At 42.4% G+C, this 15,539-nt stretch overlaps 2 protein-coding genes across 2 annotated transcripts; both read left to right on the forward strand.

Annotated features, from left to right (window-relative positions):
• Positions 1–11,315: 11,315 nt before the first annotated feature.
• On the forward strand, positions 11,316–15,455 carry LOC147909091 (matrix metalloproteinase-14-like). Its single transcript, XM_087408179.1, has 2 exons — positions 11,316–14,627; positions 14,701–15,455. The coding sequence occupies exon 1, from the start codon at positions 12,764–12,766 to the stop codon at positions 14,156–14,158; it is 1,395 nt and encodes a 464-aa protein (XP_087264305.1). The 5' UTR covers positions 11,316–12,763; the 3' UTR covers positions 14,159–14,627; positions 14,701–15,455.
• On the forward strand, positions 11,324–12,547 carry LOC147909092 (uncharacterized). Its single transcript, XM_087408287.1, has one exon. It carries the CDS (start codon positions 11,324–11,326, stop codon positions 12,545–12,547), a length of 1,224 nt encoding a protein of 407 aa, XP_087264413.1.
• Positions 15,456–15,539: the final 84 nt, after the last annotated feature.

The following is a 15,539-nucleotide window of genomic DNA, read 5'->3' on the forward strand; positions in this document are numbered from 1 at the left end:
ACCCTAATGCAGACCTCACAGTTATTCGCGTAGAGTAAGACATCCGTGACACTATACGTAGGAGGACTGCGTCAATGTACAGATCTTATCCGCGGCGAGATGGCGTATGCGTGGTTTATCAGGGACTATATGATTTTGACACATAGCGGTCGAACTCCTGTAGTATTAACAGACAATGAGAATAAGGTACTAGAGCGATGTACATCGAACCTTCCTACGTGGGAAAAAGTTCGGAAGCGACACCACTGTCATAGTCTGAACGGAACGAACCCTTGATGAAGGAGTATGTGGCTGCGATACCGATCACTGAGTCGAATGGGGGAAGTTACACCCGGACTGTTACAGAGGGTCGGGCGGCACATTCCGTATTGCCATTACATTATCAGATACTATGTACTTCCTGGATTCGTTCCACAATTTGGAGGTGTTACGACGCTCATTTTATCATAAGTATTGCTAACGAGTTTGCGGGTAAATGTTGGACGTGTTACCTATACGAAAGAATTATTAATATCATGAAAGTTTACGCAACATTCGGGGAAGACGTAAAGGCAGGATCAATGGGAAAGACGGTAGTAAAAAGTCGCTTTGATGAAAATGGATCGTCAACTAAGGTTCTCTCATACTAGTCTCGAAAAATGGGTAGCATACTCTTGATAGATAATTGAAATCTCACACGCGATGCGGGGGGGGGGAGAAGATTTTCCAAATCCTAATGCACGCTGTGAGAAAGCGGATTTCGATTGATTTACCGGCGAAAGGAGTGTTCCGTCGTACGTCGAACACAGACATCGTAACCTGGACGACTATTTACCATCGCGTGAAATGTTTTGACGTTCTGACCGACGAGACCGCTTCCATAGACGGTTCAGCACACGCGAACAACGTTTGGACCAAACGTTTCCGTAAAGAACGGGGGGAGCCTTCAGCGATTACGTATCTTAGACAGATGATTTGTTAATTATATTACAATTTTTCGACAATTTTCGTGATACGTAAAGTCACACAATATCAAGATTGGAATCCCACGTATTATTAACACTTTACCACCGACATAGACGTGGCACGAGGTTCCAAATACAGATATACACGGGATTTGCGATTCCGGGAGGTTTAACGTCACCGTCATTGTGGGGATCGGGTGATGTTGATCGGCACTTGGTATAGGCTAGGAGGGTTTAGTAGGGTCCATGATAAACTCGCAACTAATCACAGCCAGTACACAAGTACAATCTTTCGTACATCCTGACGTATACAATAAAATCTTCGGACGGGTGTCTCTCATGGGTACTTCGTGTACAAAATTCCCTTGTTATGTTTAACTTTAGTGGGCGATGTCGATACTTACGGGGGTACGGAAGAAAGATCCATAGGGTCGAGCGACATCCGAGCACTTACGTATGGCATGTCACAACCGCCGATTGGCGGGAATAGAGTCATGGTCGAGGCGGTGTGGGCGAGGTATAGGCGCTGGTCGGAACACACAACCGGAACGCTCACTGCAGAACCTTCCATCTGCCCCAACGCGAACGGCCTCCCGGAAAACGGGGAGGGTGAAGGATGCCAAAACGATTGGATGGGCCACTCTTTACGGATAAGACCGCTATAGATCGTGCACATATCGTCATGTTACAACAATGTATCCTCATGGATTACAATAAAAAATTCTCGAATATTACAATTCGCACAATTCCCATGGCTTCGCGCTATATTAGAACGTATACAGCTTTAGAATACTCGCGATAACTGATTTCGAGAACAACTTTAACACAACCACATGAGAATAATGCGGATTTGGCAAAATGAGGAGACGTACGCGATCATAGTTGACCAGTTTCGGCTTATACTGCGTTGGATGGGGTCGACACGGTGCAGAACGTGAGAGCGAAAACCGAATTTTGTGCGCATTAGACGGGTTTAATTTTGCTGAAAATCTGACTGCTTGTTTGAATTGCGCAACACTCGGGTGAAATTAAATAACCGATATAATGTAGGTATGTGCATTCTCGGACATTCTAAGTATGCGTAGGTATAATTTCGAACTATTGATACCATGATACCATTGGAAGCTAAATACGATAGATAGTAAGTAAGGGGGGGATTAGGTTACCGGGGAGTACGGACAGCTTAATTTATCGTTTAGAATGGAAAATGTAGACGAGAACATTAAGCGTGCATCACAGATTCGACCCGAGTGATTATCCTGAGGAAATCGTATGATGTCGCCACGACTAACGAGGTCAAATACCCGTATTGATGAAGAGGGAAAATATGTGCGATCATGACAGAATTCCTCGTACTCAAGCGAAGAATGTACGCATATGAGAGTGTAAGAACGGAAAGATGTTCTGGAGGGAAGCAACGGAGAAAAAAGTATCAAAGAAAAGTGCAAAAGTCGCGAAAACGATCACAGTTTCGACGATTAGGTGGCGGTATGTTTGCACGATGCAAGACGGTACATCGACACGGCAATCAGTGCCAGTACAAATCGGAACGATATTCCACGAGTTTACACAGTGAGTCTAATTGAAGCTCGCTCCTTAGTCCGTACTATGACAAGCAGGTACGCGTTACCCAGACTCGGTCGCTCCTCTAACAACTTGAGGCTTAATAAATAACCTCGTATTTTTTTTAGTTTTGTTATTGTGTGTAATACAAAAAAAATTAACATATCTTGAATCGTTTTTTCTGTTGCCGAGATTATGGTGGAATTGGCCAGTGCGACATCCTAACCCGTTAACGTACACCTGTTGTCCCTAATAAATAAAGATGATCAATCGGTTGCGGGGTAGGGGATGTTTTTTTTTAAGGGGGGGGGGGGGGGGGTTTTTTCAACGAGATAAACGTCCGATTAGAGTACCTCGTCTCATAATTCGGGTTCGTAGAATACAACCCCAGCTATCGTCTTTGCGACACTTGAAATACTCTTTCAATAGATAACGTTGGCGAGATCGGACGTTGTGTTTAATGATGTCGAAATACTCGGTGGCCAATTTGACGTGATAACCCTTTTTCAAATCATTTAATTTACATAGAGGATCGGACGACCGTCCGGTTGATCTCGTTGAGCGGCGCATTTTTACATGACTGTATTACCGTCGACAGAGTCGTTTTGCAACGACGGGGGGTACGTCTATCGGTCGTGCCCAATAGGGCGAGAGGGGACGATGATTATAGCGACAAAAATAGACGCGGGTAACTCGCGATCCATTTGTACGAGCCGTTTAACCGTGATGTTTTCCACATGTTATAAGTCTTGAGTGATACGGGTGAAAAAATGAATCGTTCCCAGCTATCACCTTTCATCACCGGAATACGTCGCATAAGATTTCTTTTGTAGCTATCACAAGGTTGTTTGCTGCATATCGGGAGATTTTGGCGAAAGCCTGTGTGCTTGATCTGTCGCAGGTTTCGTGACATGTTCGGTCGTCCCTCCGCGGAAGATTTAATACGCTGCGGCTACGTCGTCGGTGCCGGGGTGCCATTGTTCTGGAGACGGTAAGCCCATGCGTTTACTCAAAACAGTCGATAACGGTTAAAATGGGTAGCAAAATAAAGAAATGAAGAGTACTAAATAAAATATTGAAATCGCGCTTAGGGGTGGAACGCATCCTCGCCTAACGTCGCTTGAGACGCGCAAATCATCGTCGGGGGATCTGGCACCACAAGACGCGACGAGTTGAAAAAGGGGGGGTTTACTTCAGCGCTGAGGGGGGGAGGGGCGCGGTAGTGCTTTCACGAGGGTGTGTGATTGATGGGGAGTCTCGTACTCCCTGCTATTTTTCTCTCTCTCTTTTATGTGACAAGAAGAGCCTCCGCGTATCTTTTAAACGAGGGTGACCGGGGGGCATCGCGTAACAAAAATCCGAATCTCGTTCTCATTACGATAATAAGCACATTTCTTGGACATAAAATATGGCGGCAACAGATCACCTACACAAAACACCAAAAGAGAGGGCGTATCTGCATATCGTAGACACGTTTCTAGAAGAAACGCGAGTACGGAGCATATCTCCTCTTGGTCTTTTTCTTTAAACGCATCGACGTCTAGTGTGCGTCCTTCTGAGTCATTCGCTGAGTTGGCGCGAGTATTCGCATTTTTCTCTAACGGAACGGGCCTTCGTTAATGTTATTCATTCGTTTGACCGCAGATTCATTACACCAGCGATGATCTCATCATACCTCATTGTCGGATAGCGCTTACACCTTTCAGACTCCGGCACCCTTCCTCGCCGTTGTCTTACGTTACTTTTTTTCAACTCGTTCGATATATCTTTCGTGTATATTCTGAAGCGCGGGCACATAGATACTTCTCCCCCTTCGGTTCACGATCTCTCTCTAACAGTCTCCCCCCCCCCTTCGTCCTGTATTCTTTATTGTCGGTGGTGACGGCAGATCAATTACACCATCGATGAATCCTTTAGTCTTTAATCTCTCCGGTCACTCGTTTGATATAATTTGTTGATGTTCTGACTACGCTTATACCGCATGCAGCTGCATCTCGTTCAAACATCGCGTCGTAAGCGGCGCGTTCACTTTTCGAGACCCAGCTCCCATTGTTTCGATACTTTTTCACACGTAGCGAAGAAAAGACGCGGTATCTGCGTATTCTGAAGCGCGCGCACGAGCGGACTCTCTCCCAGTCTATTAACGATTTCTTCAATGTCTCTTGGTGCACGGGTGGATCTTTTGGGGGTGCATTCGTATCGTTATATCTCGCAGTCAATAGCGAGCTCTCGCCGATGAGAGAGACTTCTGTCAATTCTTTGCCACTTCTCCGCGCACCGGCTCACAATAGCGCTAGCTGAGCGCTCCTGGAACAGCCTCGTCCTTATCAGTCGAAGATGGGGGGGGTCCTCTCGGTGCAGGCGGATCTCGAATTGACGCTCGACGTAGCTTTTTTTTACACAGCTGGCGAATTCCGCCCGCACGGGTTCGATTTTTCGCTCCGTCGGCGTCAGAATGAATCCGGATTCAGACAAAGGCCACTAGTCGTGCACGATTTCGATAAAGGTTCTATCGACGCTCGGTTTTTTCGACTTGCTCCGCTTCATCATAGACATCACCAAATGTCAAATTGTACCTACCATAACATAGCGGGGGGGGGGGGGATTCGACAGCGAACCTGAATACACACGGGTGGCACGCATTGTTTCGTCACAAAGTATGCTTTGTTATAATACACTCGTGCCGCACCGGTAAAAAATCCTCGAGATGTCAGGATTCAGAGATTGGGGCACAGGGCGCACAACTGGGGGAACAAATGGGTCAACGTAATGTTTGTGTGCTTAAAAAAAAAAGTTCGTTCCACTCTTTATCGTCCCATACCTCAATCGAAAAAACTGAGGGTGCGCGAGTTGTTCGTTAACGATTTCGCAAGGTCTCGGTGGCACTAACCAGTTTTCATTCGGGACAGTTCATCGTCCAAGTTTCTTCGTATAGATAAGGGTCCACATAGGTACCAACGCTAACACGACAAAAAAAAAGGGGGCATCTGATGTATCAGTCCCGCTTAATCGTTCGAATAGATATACCCATACGACAACCGTTATAACGACGGATCTCGAAGCATAACGGGCTCGACGTAGACTAGATTCTGGGGACCTAGGGGATTACCAACAAATCGGGGTGTCGTAATTCCGGTGTGGGCGCAGCATACCGTTTCAAGAAAAAAAATAAATGGTTCCGTTCCTTCGCGTTTACGAACTGAGGCCGATTCAGCAAAGCCATTGTCGTGCTACGATAATTTCGTAAAGTTCTATCAGACGATTGTGATTGCGATTCGTTCCCCTAAAATAACAGACCAAATTTAGTCACGAGGACTCTGATCGAGTTCAGCCGCTAATTTTGATCACTGTCACGAATTTCGTCATAGCAGTTTAATTTATAATAACCATTCGGCGACGAATAATAATCATCGTTAGGACAATTTTCGAGTTGTGTCAGTTAAGCAATTATTACCCGCTCTACGAGCACATCGGAGCAAGTGGACGATCCCGACTCGTATGGGGTCTGCCCAATAAACGTAATCTATTTCTTTTTGGTCTAATTTCGTACCGATGGTAATTTGCCTTTAATAACCTTAACCATAGTGGAAGTGCTGGACTCTTCAAAGGCGATAGTTACTAAGAGCGGAGCGATAATGTGTTTTATATTTTGTGTCCTTTGGTCCTGCTTATAGGACATTCGGCTTCATTGTCCCGTCTGTGAGCTGCGTGTCGGCCTCATAATATATGTTTTGATGTTTGTTTATCATTCTCCTGTATCGATAGCACGTTTTGGACTTTTAGCTTCTTATTCTTGAAGATCCCTCGTATAGACCTGTGTCCCGGTCCCCGAATCCTAAATAATTATAGTATATCGGTCCGTTCTCATCAAGATTTGTATTACTAAATACCTAGCGGGGAAAATACTAACATCGTACCTTTTTCAGTCAATAAACCCGTAGACGACAGATCGATTTCGATCTTGAATCACCAGTTAAAAGATAAATATATACGGATATATTTGTCCTAACGGTCCTAATTGCTCTGGCATCTCTGACGACCTTGAGATGTGTTCAAAACCTGTCTACAGAACGTTCGAGCGAACGAACGATCCTCATCGGTTTAAAACTTTCTGTCGTCCCCGCAAGTTAAATGAGTTACCTTTTTTTTTTTTGTTGATGTTGGATTCTATGGGGTCGCTGAATTAGGGACGATCAAACATAACGTTTGATCGTTTTCTTTTCTTTTTATTTATTTGTTTGGTGCCATGGAAGGAAATCGTTGGAAGTAGATGGGGTGGAAAAATCAGTGTTGGAATCGCATGCATCATCATCAGTCGTCCATCCTCGTCAATCGCGTCGTGAGTAACAAGATTATATCCAAATACATCATCGTATTTTAACGGCGATCAGCGTTATTCTTTGCTACTCTCCATGACTTAATAGTCAAATGGTTTACCCCACGTTCAGTGTTGTTCCACAATTTTTTATAACGGTTCGATAATAGGTTTTAATTGTTTCTCCAAAACGATCTCATTCTCCATTATGCCAGTCTTCAATGCTCGATGTTTCTTACGAATTGACGCGCGAGTCTTCGCGATCAGTTTTGCTGTTTTCTCCCGTTCAGAGATACTTTTCGTTCTGACCATCTTATCGTAATGTCAAAGAGGTACTGCTCACTTTTTTTTTACAAAAAAACACAAATGATTTTTTACACTACAGCGAAATCGTTAAATCCTCGTCTATATCTACCGTTGCGTAACGCGCTATCTTTGTCTATTACCACAAAACCGTATTTGTGTTGCCAACATAAATGGCACAACGTGCAAAAATTTTCATACGATATATCGGTGTTCACGTGATCGTTATAAATATGTTTTAAATTGGTACCGTCTTGTTTGAATAGTATTAAAAAATTTGCATTATCGCGTATCAGATGTTTCGGTATTTTTGCATACGTCTGACAGAGATACAATCAATGTTCGTATGTCGACCCATAGAAAAGTATTCTCTAATAGTATTCTGATTATCAAGTCACATCATCGAATACGAATATTGAATTGGGAACCTCCTTCAGTAGTATGACGTCACGATTGTTGGAAAATGCGTGGTAGCCGATACCATTTATCGATTCGAGTAATTCTTCCAAATATCGATATTTCGGTTGAAAGAGAGATTTCGAATACACGTATACGTTTTCGAAACGTACACCATGTGGACTTTCTATTAAACTTATCAAAGCGTTTGTTTTACCACAATTAGATGGTCCGCAAATGATGCAACGAATTGTATTCGATAGTAAAGGGCCGTGTCTACGAATTTCTCCAACCGTTTCATCGGACGTGAATCGCGTCTTGCGGTCGAGATTCGACACTCCTATCGACCGTACAAATCGCATTTACTTGTGTAACGCGCGTGCGCGATGTAACGCGAGCGAGTTTTTTCCAGCACTATTTATATCCCCGAGCAGGCACTCGATCCGCACAGTTTTACTGTAAAGAGCAATCGTCGTCGTTGTTGTTATCGCAAAAAATGTTTTTCTTACTAACGGATAAACGTCGGATTCTCGATTTTACCGCCGAACAATTGCAATACGGACCGAAGATTGTTCTTCTACAGGAATTTGAGAATTACGTGGAGTTACTGTGGGATCGATTACCCGAACATTTAAAAACGGATCCTGAAGTGCAACGCTATCGTCCGTGTACAGAGCATTACAATCGTCCGTGGCAACGAACACACATAGACGGTCCGCCACCACTTATAAAAAATTGTGACATATGTCGTATGAAATAAGATAGCGTGAAGGACGAGGGAATGATTCCTGCGTATGGAGCAGGTTTATTTGACAAGGCGATAAACGCGCTTCCGTTTGAAGTACATATACCTGGTTATCAATTTTGTGAGCCCGGTACTCGTCTCGCGAAAAGACTAGCGCGTGGTGATCAAGGTATAAATCGATTAGACGCGGCGTGTCGCGAACACGATATCGCCTATTCGCGAAGTAACGATCTCGCCGATCGTCACATTGCCGATCGAGTTCTCGCCGAAAAAGCACGCGAACGTATAAGAGCGAGTGATTCGACGTTTGGTGAGAAAGCTGCCGCGACCGCTGTATGGGCAGCCATGAAAGCAAAAACGAAATTAAGAATGGGTATGAAAAGAAGGAAAAAAACGAAAAGGAAGAGACTACTTCCGATAACAAAACGCGGAGGTTTCCTACCGATTTTATCAATGTTGGGTGCACTCGGATCTTTGATCGGTGGAGCGGCGAGCGTAGCGAGAGCTGTAAGTCATTCTTTCAGTGTTATTTGTCATATAACTCTCGTTTACGGTTCAAGTTCTTCCACGAATTCATTGTATTGTATCGCTTGTTATGTTTTCGCGTTTACGTTTTTTTTTTGTAATCTCTATACGTAACCTTATACACATATCGTCACGGAGATGACGAGGCGGGCGGGATGTTCGAGATCGGTAATTCGAAAGAAAAGCAAGAATTCTTTCAGTCGACCGACATTAATTGTCATTGAACGCATGCATAAATTGAGCTCGTGATTTCATCTCGAGCATGATCTTAATCCTCATTAAAATCATCGAATTCGTCGTTCTTTGTTCTTTTAAAAACAATTCGTTACACGCAAACAAGCTGTCGTTACCGGCAACGGACAATCGAAAGTTCTAGAACGATTCAATTCGCGCACGCGAGCGCCGCGCTCTGACGAATACGTCATGCGCTGTCACCAATCCCACGCACGGATTTTCTGCCGCGCATGACTGTTACGTTGAACGTCGCTAGAAAAGAATTCAAAGCGCCAATCAATTCTGTACACCTAATGCCACGTAATAATTACGATTGTGGCAAAATTTTATTGGATTTTTCCCAAAAGGGAAAGCTCAGGCCGAAAACAATAAATGCTTCGATCTCGCCGTCCTCCTTCTTACTTCCAAAAAGTTCTTAGTGTTCTTAGGGTCATAATTTCGCTTCGTAAAATCGCCGTGCTAACCATTTAGTGAAATCGCTATAAACCGAATCTTTCGAGAAGTGCCGAGAAAAATCGCCGAGATTTTCCATCACCGCGATTCCAAACTCAATTTGGAAAAGGTGACTGCATTTGATATTTTGTTAATCTAATTTTTAATTAATTATATTTTTTGACTCTGTAACTGATTATATTAAAGAAAATTCTTTTGTTAAATTAAAAGACACGGAGTTCTCCTTACTGTCGTGCATCATATCAACCTTGTGCCGTTTTCTCACTCGAATCTTTCCACGCGGTGCGCTCTCGCACATTTTCTGGTCGAGCGATCGCAAAGCCGCTCAACGTCAGACGGAAGGTCGCGGACTGTATCTAGCGCCCTACAAACGTGGTGGTAACGTGAGAAAAAGAAAGGCAAAAGATAAAAAAAAAACATCGTGGAAGAAAACATTAGAGACTCTTAAAATACCGCTCTCCGGTATCACAACGAACGAACAGTTGAGTCGTGCGGCGTATCGTTTGCGTTTACCATTCTTGAGAGGTGTGTTTATGCATGACGCGTTACCGACGAAACCACATCGTAATGAAAGCGATATCGTAAATCGATAATTCGGAAAATGCTGGAACACACTGGGTTGCTTATGCGAAAAAGGGAAATAATGCAGTTTACTTCGATGGTTTTGGCAATCTTAGACCATCGAGAGAACTCGAACACTACCTCGGAAGCAACGTAATGTATAATCGTCGCTCTTATCAAACGTTTGATCAGAGTATTTGTGGTCAGTTGTGTCTACGATTTCTTCGAGAAATAGATTGGAGGAAAAGATATATCTAATAATGTGTCGTGTGCGAGTCGTCTCAGTTGAGCGTTTATCTTCGATTACGTCATGTCATGGATTCTCACGTTAACTGGAACAACCAGTATTCTCACGGCGAATTACTTTCCTGCGTTGGATTTAAGTAATGGCGAATACGAATTGGGTCTTACGAATTTCGAAACGTACAACGCGATATCGAATGTTACTTCCACGAATAATAACTTCTACTTCGATACCGACGACAAAATAATCACGATTCCCGAAGGATCGTACGAATTGAGTGCTATAAACAAGTATCTGAGAGCTGCTATCCGTCACATACTACGACGAACGTCTGACAACAAAGATAATGATAATGACTACGCGTACATATTCGACGACAACGATGGCAAGTATTCATACAGAAGAGATACTGAATCTTCGAACCAATGAGAATACTATGAGAAGCGAGATCAAATGTGCGTACCGGATAAATTTTACGAAACCGAATAACATCGGTTCGCTATTAGGTTATTCGAACTCTCGCGTAATACAACCGAACAAGTGGTACGCGTCTGACAAACCTGTAAACATTATGAATGTAACTGTAATTCGTGTAGAATGCAACATTACTTCGGGTGCGTACAACAACGATAAACCAGCGCATACGATACACGAATTCGCGATGAACGTTCCACCTGGATATAAATTGTCTGATACTCCTACACACGTCATTTATCTCCCAGTCGTCGCGAGAAACGTTACCGATATAACGATACGTATAGTGGATCAAAACGGACAGTTGATAAACCTTCGTGGAGAGGCGATATCGATTCGACTTCATATACGACGTAAACGATAAAAATATGCTCACGAACAAAAGATGCTCTTTCTGAACGAGTCGCACGATTGTAAGAATACATCTACGGCGACAATCGTACCGCAGACGTCGCAATTATCATTGCTCACCGAACGCTACGTTGAAGGAAAGCGGAAAGGAACGGAGGACAGATTGAACGCTGCGAACGTCGCATTTCTACGATCTCTGGGATTCGTCGTGAGAAATGAGTCGCGATATTCTACATATAGGAAGTGAACCCATCTTCGACGACCGTATCGTTAAGATCGAGACTCACATTTACAACCCATACGCTAACAGCACGTTCGGATACAGCGATGAAATACGAATACCTATACAACACCAAGATCTGTACACGTTACCGTGTGAGAATTTTCTATACGTCGAGGGAAAATTTTCAGCGAAGAAACCAGCTGGAGACAAATCCGAACAACCAAAACTGTCGAACAATTGCGTCGCGTTCATGTTCGATGAGATTCGATACGAGATAGACGGTGTGGAAATCGATAGATGTAGAAACGTTGGTGTTACCAGTACGATAAAAAATTTCGTATCGTTAACCACCAGCAAGAGTATAACGTTAGAAAATGCAGGATGGGACGTCACAATGCACTTCTTTCGAACATCGGTGACCGATGATTTCAACTTTTGCGTACCGCTCAATACACTCCTAGGATTTTGCGAGGATTACAAACGCATAGTGATAAACGCACGACACGAACTTATCCTGATACGTGCGCGTAACGATAACAATTGCGTCGTGGCGCAGGCATCGGCGAAACCTAAAATCACGCTATCGAAGATACAATGGAAAATGCCACATATAGTGTTAAACGATGTCAATAAATTATCACTTTTGCAAACGTTGGAAGGTGGACGATATCTCAGCATGTGTTTCCGGTCGTGGGACCTGTACGAATTTCCTTCGCTTCAAAGTACAACGAAGCATTCGTGGGCTGTTAAAACAACATCGCAATTGGAAAAACCGCGATACGTAATTCTTGCGCTTCAAACCGGGAAAAAAAACGAACCGTCGCAAAATGTTTCGCAATTCGACGTGTGTAATCTCACTAATATGAAACTTTTTTTAAATTCTGATTTTTATCCTTACGACGATATGAATTTAGATTTCGAACGCAAAAAATATGCTGTACTCTACGATATGTATGTAAAATTTCAAAAAACATACTACGGTAACGACAATCGCGACGCCATGTTATCTATCGGGGAATTTCTTTTACACGGCCCATTCGTAGTGATCGATTGTTCTCGTCAAAACGAATCAATAAAAAGCGCTACTGTGGATATTCGTATTGAATTCGAGTGTAAGGAAAATATTTCACTGAACACCACAGCTTATTGTCTCATTATTCATGACAGGGTGATAGAGTATAATCCATTGACTAATGTTATTCGCAAAATCGTATAATATTTTTTTCAAGCGTTTTCCTTCTTCATCAAAAAGTCACATGCTGTCGTATTATAAAACAAAACGTATGTAAAAACAAACACATGAAAGAGTACGAATCGTGTCGTATATATAAAAAAATCACGGAACGCGATTCATTACCGCTGACAAAGTGTTCGAGTACACATCGGTTTTTTTATTTTCCTACTGCGTGTCGTATACTTGTGCCACATCGCGATGTCCCCCGCGTTCGTCATCGTCGTCTTCGTTACACTTACTACGAGAACAGCGTCAACGATAGCGACAAATCGTCAAGGCATAGATACTGAAACAATTCTGTATCTACAAAAGTACGGCTACTTGCGTAAGAGTGAAAACAACACACAATTATCATTTGAAGAGGAAGAACTTAAACAGGCGATTTCGTTATTTCAGGAATATTATCAAATACCGGGTGATGGTACATTAAATAATACGTTGTATCAAATACGTAAACCACGATGTGGTCTCCCGGACATTTTGCATCACGAACATAATACAGGTAGGAGGAAATGGGCAAAAACACATCTCACGTGGAACTTTCATTTGGCGGATGTGCACATCTTGACAACTACCGCATTCGCGTTCTCGCTATGGGCAGCGAATTCGTCTTTAACGTTTCAACGCAAAACGTTAAATCCCGACATCTTAATATCTTATCGTAGTGGCACACACACGTACGCTAATCGTAAACGCAACGAGGAAATTTGCTCCTCCTCGTTCGATGGACCTGGTGGAGTACTCGCTCACGCGTTTTATCCTTCAAATGTTGTTACTTACACCGCTGAAATACACGTGGATGCTGCAGAACCATGGCATATATATCTAACCGAAAAATCTGCTAGTAACAAGGATTATCTGCTTAATACGTTAACGCATGAAATTGGACACGCATTAGGATTAACACACAGTTCACATGAAGATTCCATAATGTTCGCATATGTCACTGCTAAGAATAAGGATAAAATCGTTAGACTCAACATAGAGGACATTTTAGCCATTCAACAACTCTATGGAGATAAAAATTCAAAACCGGCAACTACACAACCATCACCAATGTCAACAACAACAACACCACCAAGTACCGAAATTACAACAAATAAACCCGACAACATAGATCTCTGTAGTTTACAATATGTAGATACGATATTGGTATTGCATCATCGAATATTCGTCACGTACCAACGTTATGTATGGTCGATAAATATAGACGATACAAAATACGACGGACCATACATACTAAACAGCTACATGGATTTCCTTCCGAAGAATTTCTCCTTATCAGCCGCGTATCAAAGACCTTCGGGTGAACTAGTACTGTTTATAAATAATATTGTCTATATGATCGAGTACCCCAGTTTCAAATTGAAAGAAGGTTGGCCAAAACGTCTCTCGAGTCTAGGATTTCCCCCGAACACTTTCATCGATACCGTAGTAAATACTAACAGAGGACAAACCTACGCGATTTTCAATGGTAATGACGTGGCGCAGATAGACGAATGTAGTATGACTGTTCGCTCGTTTCAACCGTTACAAGCGGTATTCAGGAATACCACCAGCTCCGACCTTGGCCTTCCGATATATAAATGGTAATCTGTACTTTGCCAAACAACAACAATTTTACACATTTAACGAGTTCACGAAAACCGTAACAGAAGTTAGTAAATTTAATATAAACATACTCAACGTCGAATGTTTGCGAAACGGGTTATTACAAATGCAGGATATCTTGGATCGATTATTTCAATCGAGTAATACATATTAACAAAACATACACCGGGAAATAAGATGAAGAAGGAGGAGGAAGAGGAAAGGATGAAAGAGCACATATAATATATACTATAATAATTTTAAACGATCAGTACGAAAAGAACGATCATTCCGACAACATCGTTCGTACGCACTTTCCAAGCTTTTTTTTCTCGATCGTGAGAATGTTCAACAACGCGGATATTATAAATTATCTTATGGAACAGGACGATCGCGATGAACAAAGCACGAAGAAGAAAAAAATAGACGAATCAACTGATGTGAATCCAGATAAAGATAATATATCAAATAGGTAGATATTCTTTTTCCCTTTTGCGTCTCTCTCTCTTTTCCATCTGCCAATTTCTTTTTTTCCATAATTACAGACATCAAATCGCACATCATCCTACCGTACGCATTCTCGAGAGAAGATATCCGTTAACTGCAACTGGCTATAAATACTTGAACATTGGTATCAATGTCACACTCCCTTCTTGCGTGACTATCATTTTGGGAGATTGGTAAAGAGATTTCGATTTCACCGGACATCTGGAAAGAGCTTCTCCAACAAAAACACGTCATTTTGTCCCTTTTGCAGTACGAAAATAATAAAGAAATACGTGCGCCGTCACCAATGTACGTTGGAAATCTAACGTTACGCTTCGGACGAATTAATAATCTACCAATACTGCGTCTAGAAACAAGTACAGCTCGTCTATCCATGTCGAAAAGTACTGTACTTAATATATTTAATCTCGAACACTGTGTGAATCGTCTCATTTCCTTTCTAACCGCAATGACCGATAACGTCGATAAAAAATTTTCACGACTTCTTGCTATCGCGTCCACTGTCACGAAATCTGCGAACGTGCTAAAAACGATGTACGATAACGATTCCTTCCACCGCAACGACATACTCGATTGCGAGTTGATCGCTTTGATTTTCGGAGAACGTTAATTGTATATATCAATTAATGCTAGCGATGAACCTATACGTTTTTACAATATTTGAAATTATTTTGTACTGTACTTAATATATATTTAATTTCAAACACTGTAATCGCGTCGTCTCATTTTTCCTCTAATCTACCTATGTATCCCTATCTATTTTATATACAATTTTATCAGAGAAAAAAAGAAACTCGCGCTAACGCAAACTTAATAGAAAAAAAATAGCAAATAGGAAGACGGAAACGGATGTGGACTCGTACGATATATATAATTA

The sequence above is a fragment of the Acromyrmex echinatior genome, chromosome 7, assembly GCF_024713525.1.
Source record: "Acromyrmex echinatior isolate Ae372 chromosome 7, ASM2471352v2, whole genome shotgun sequence".
Taxonomy (NCBI): domain Eukaryota; kingdom Metazoa; phylum Arthropoda; class Insecta; order Hymenoptera; family Formicidae; genus Acromyrmex; species Acromyrmex echinatior.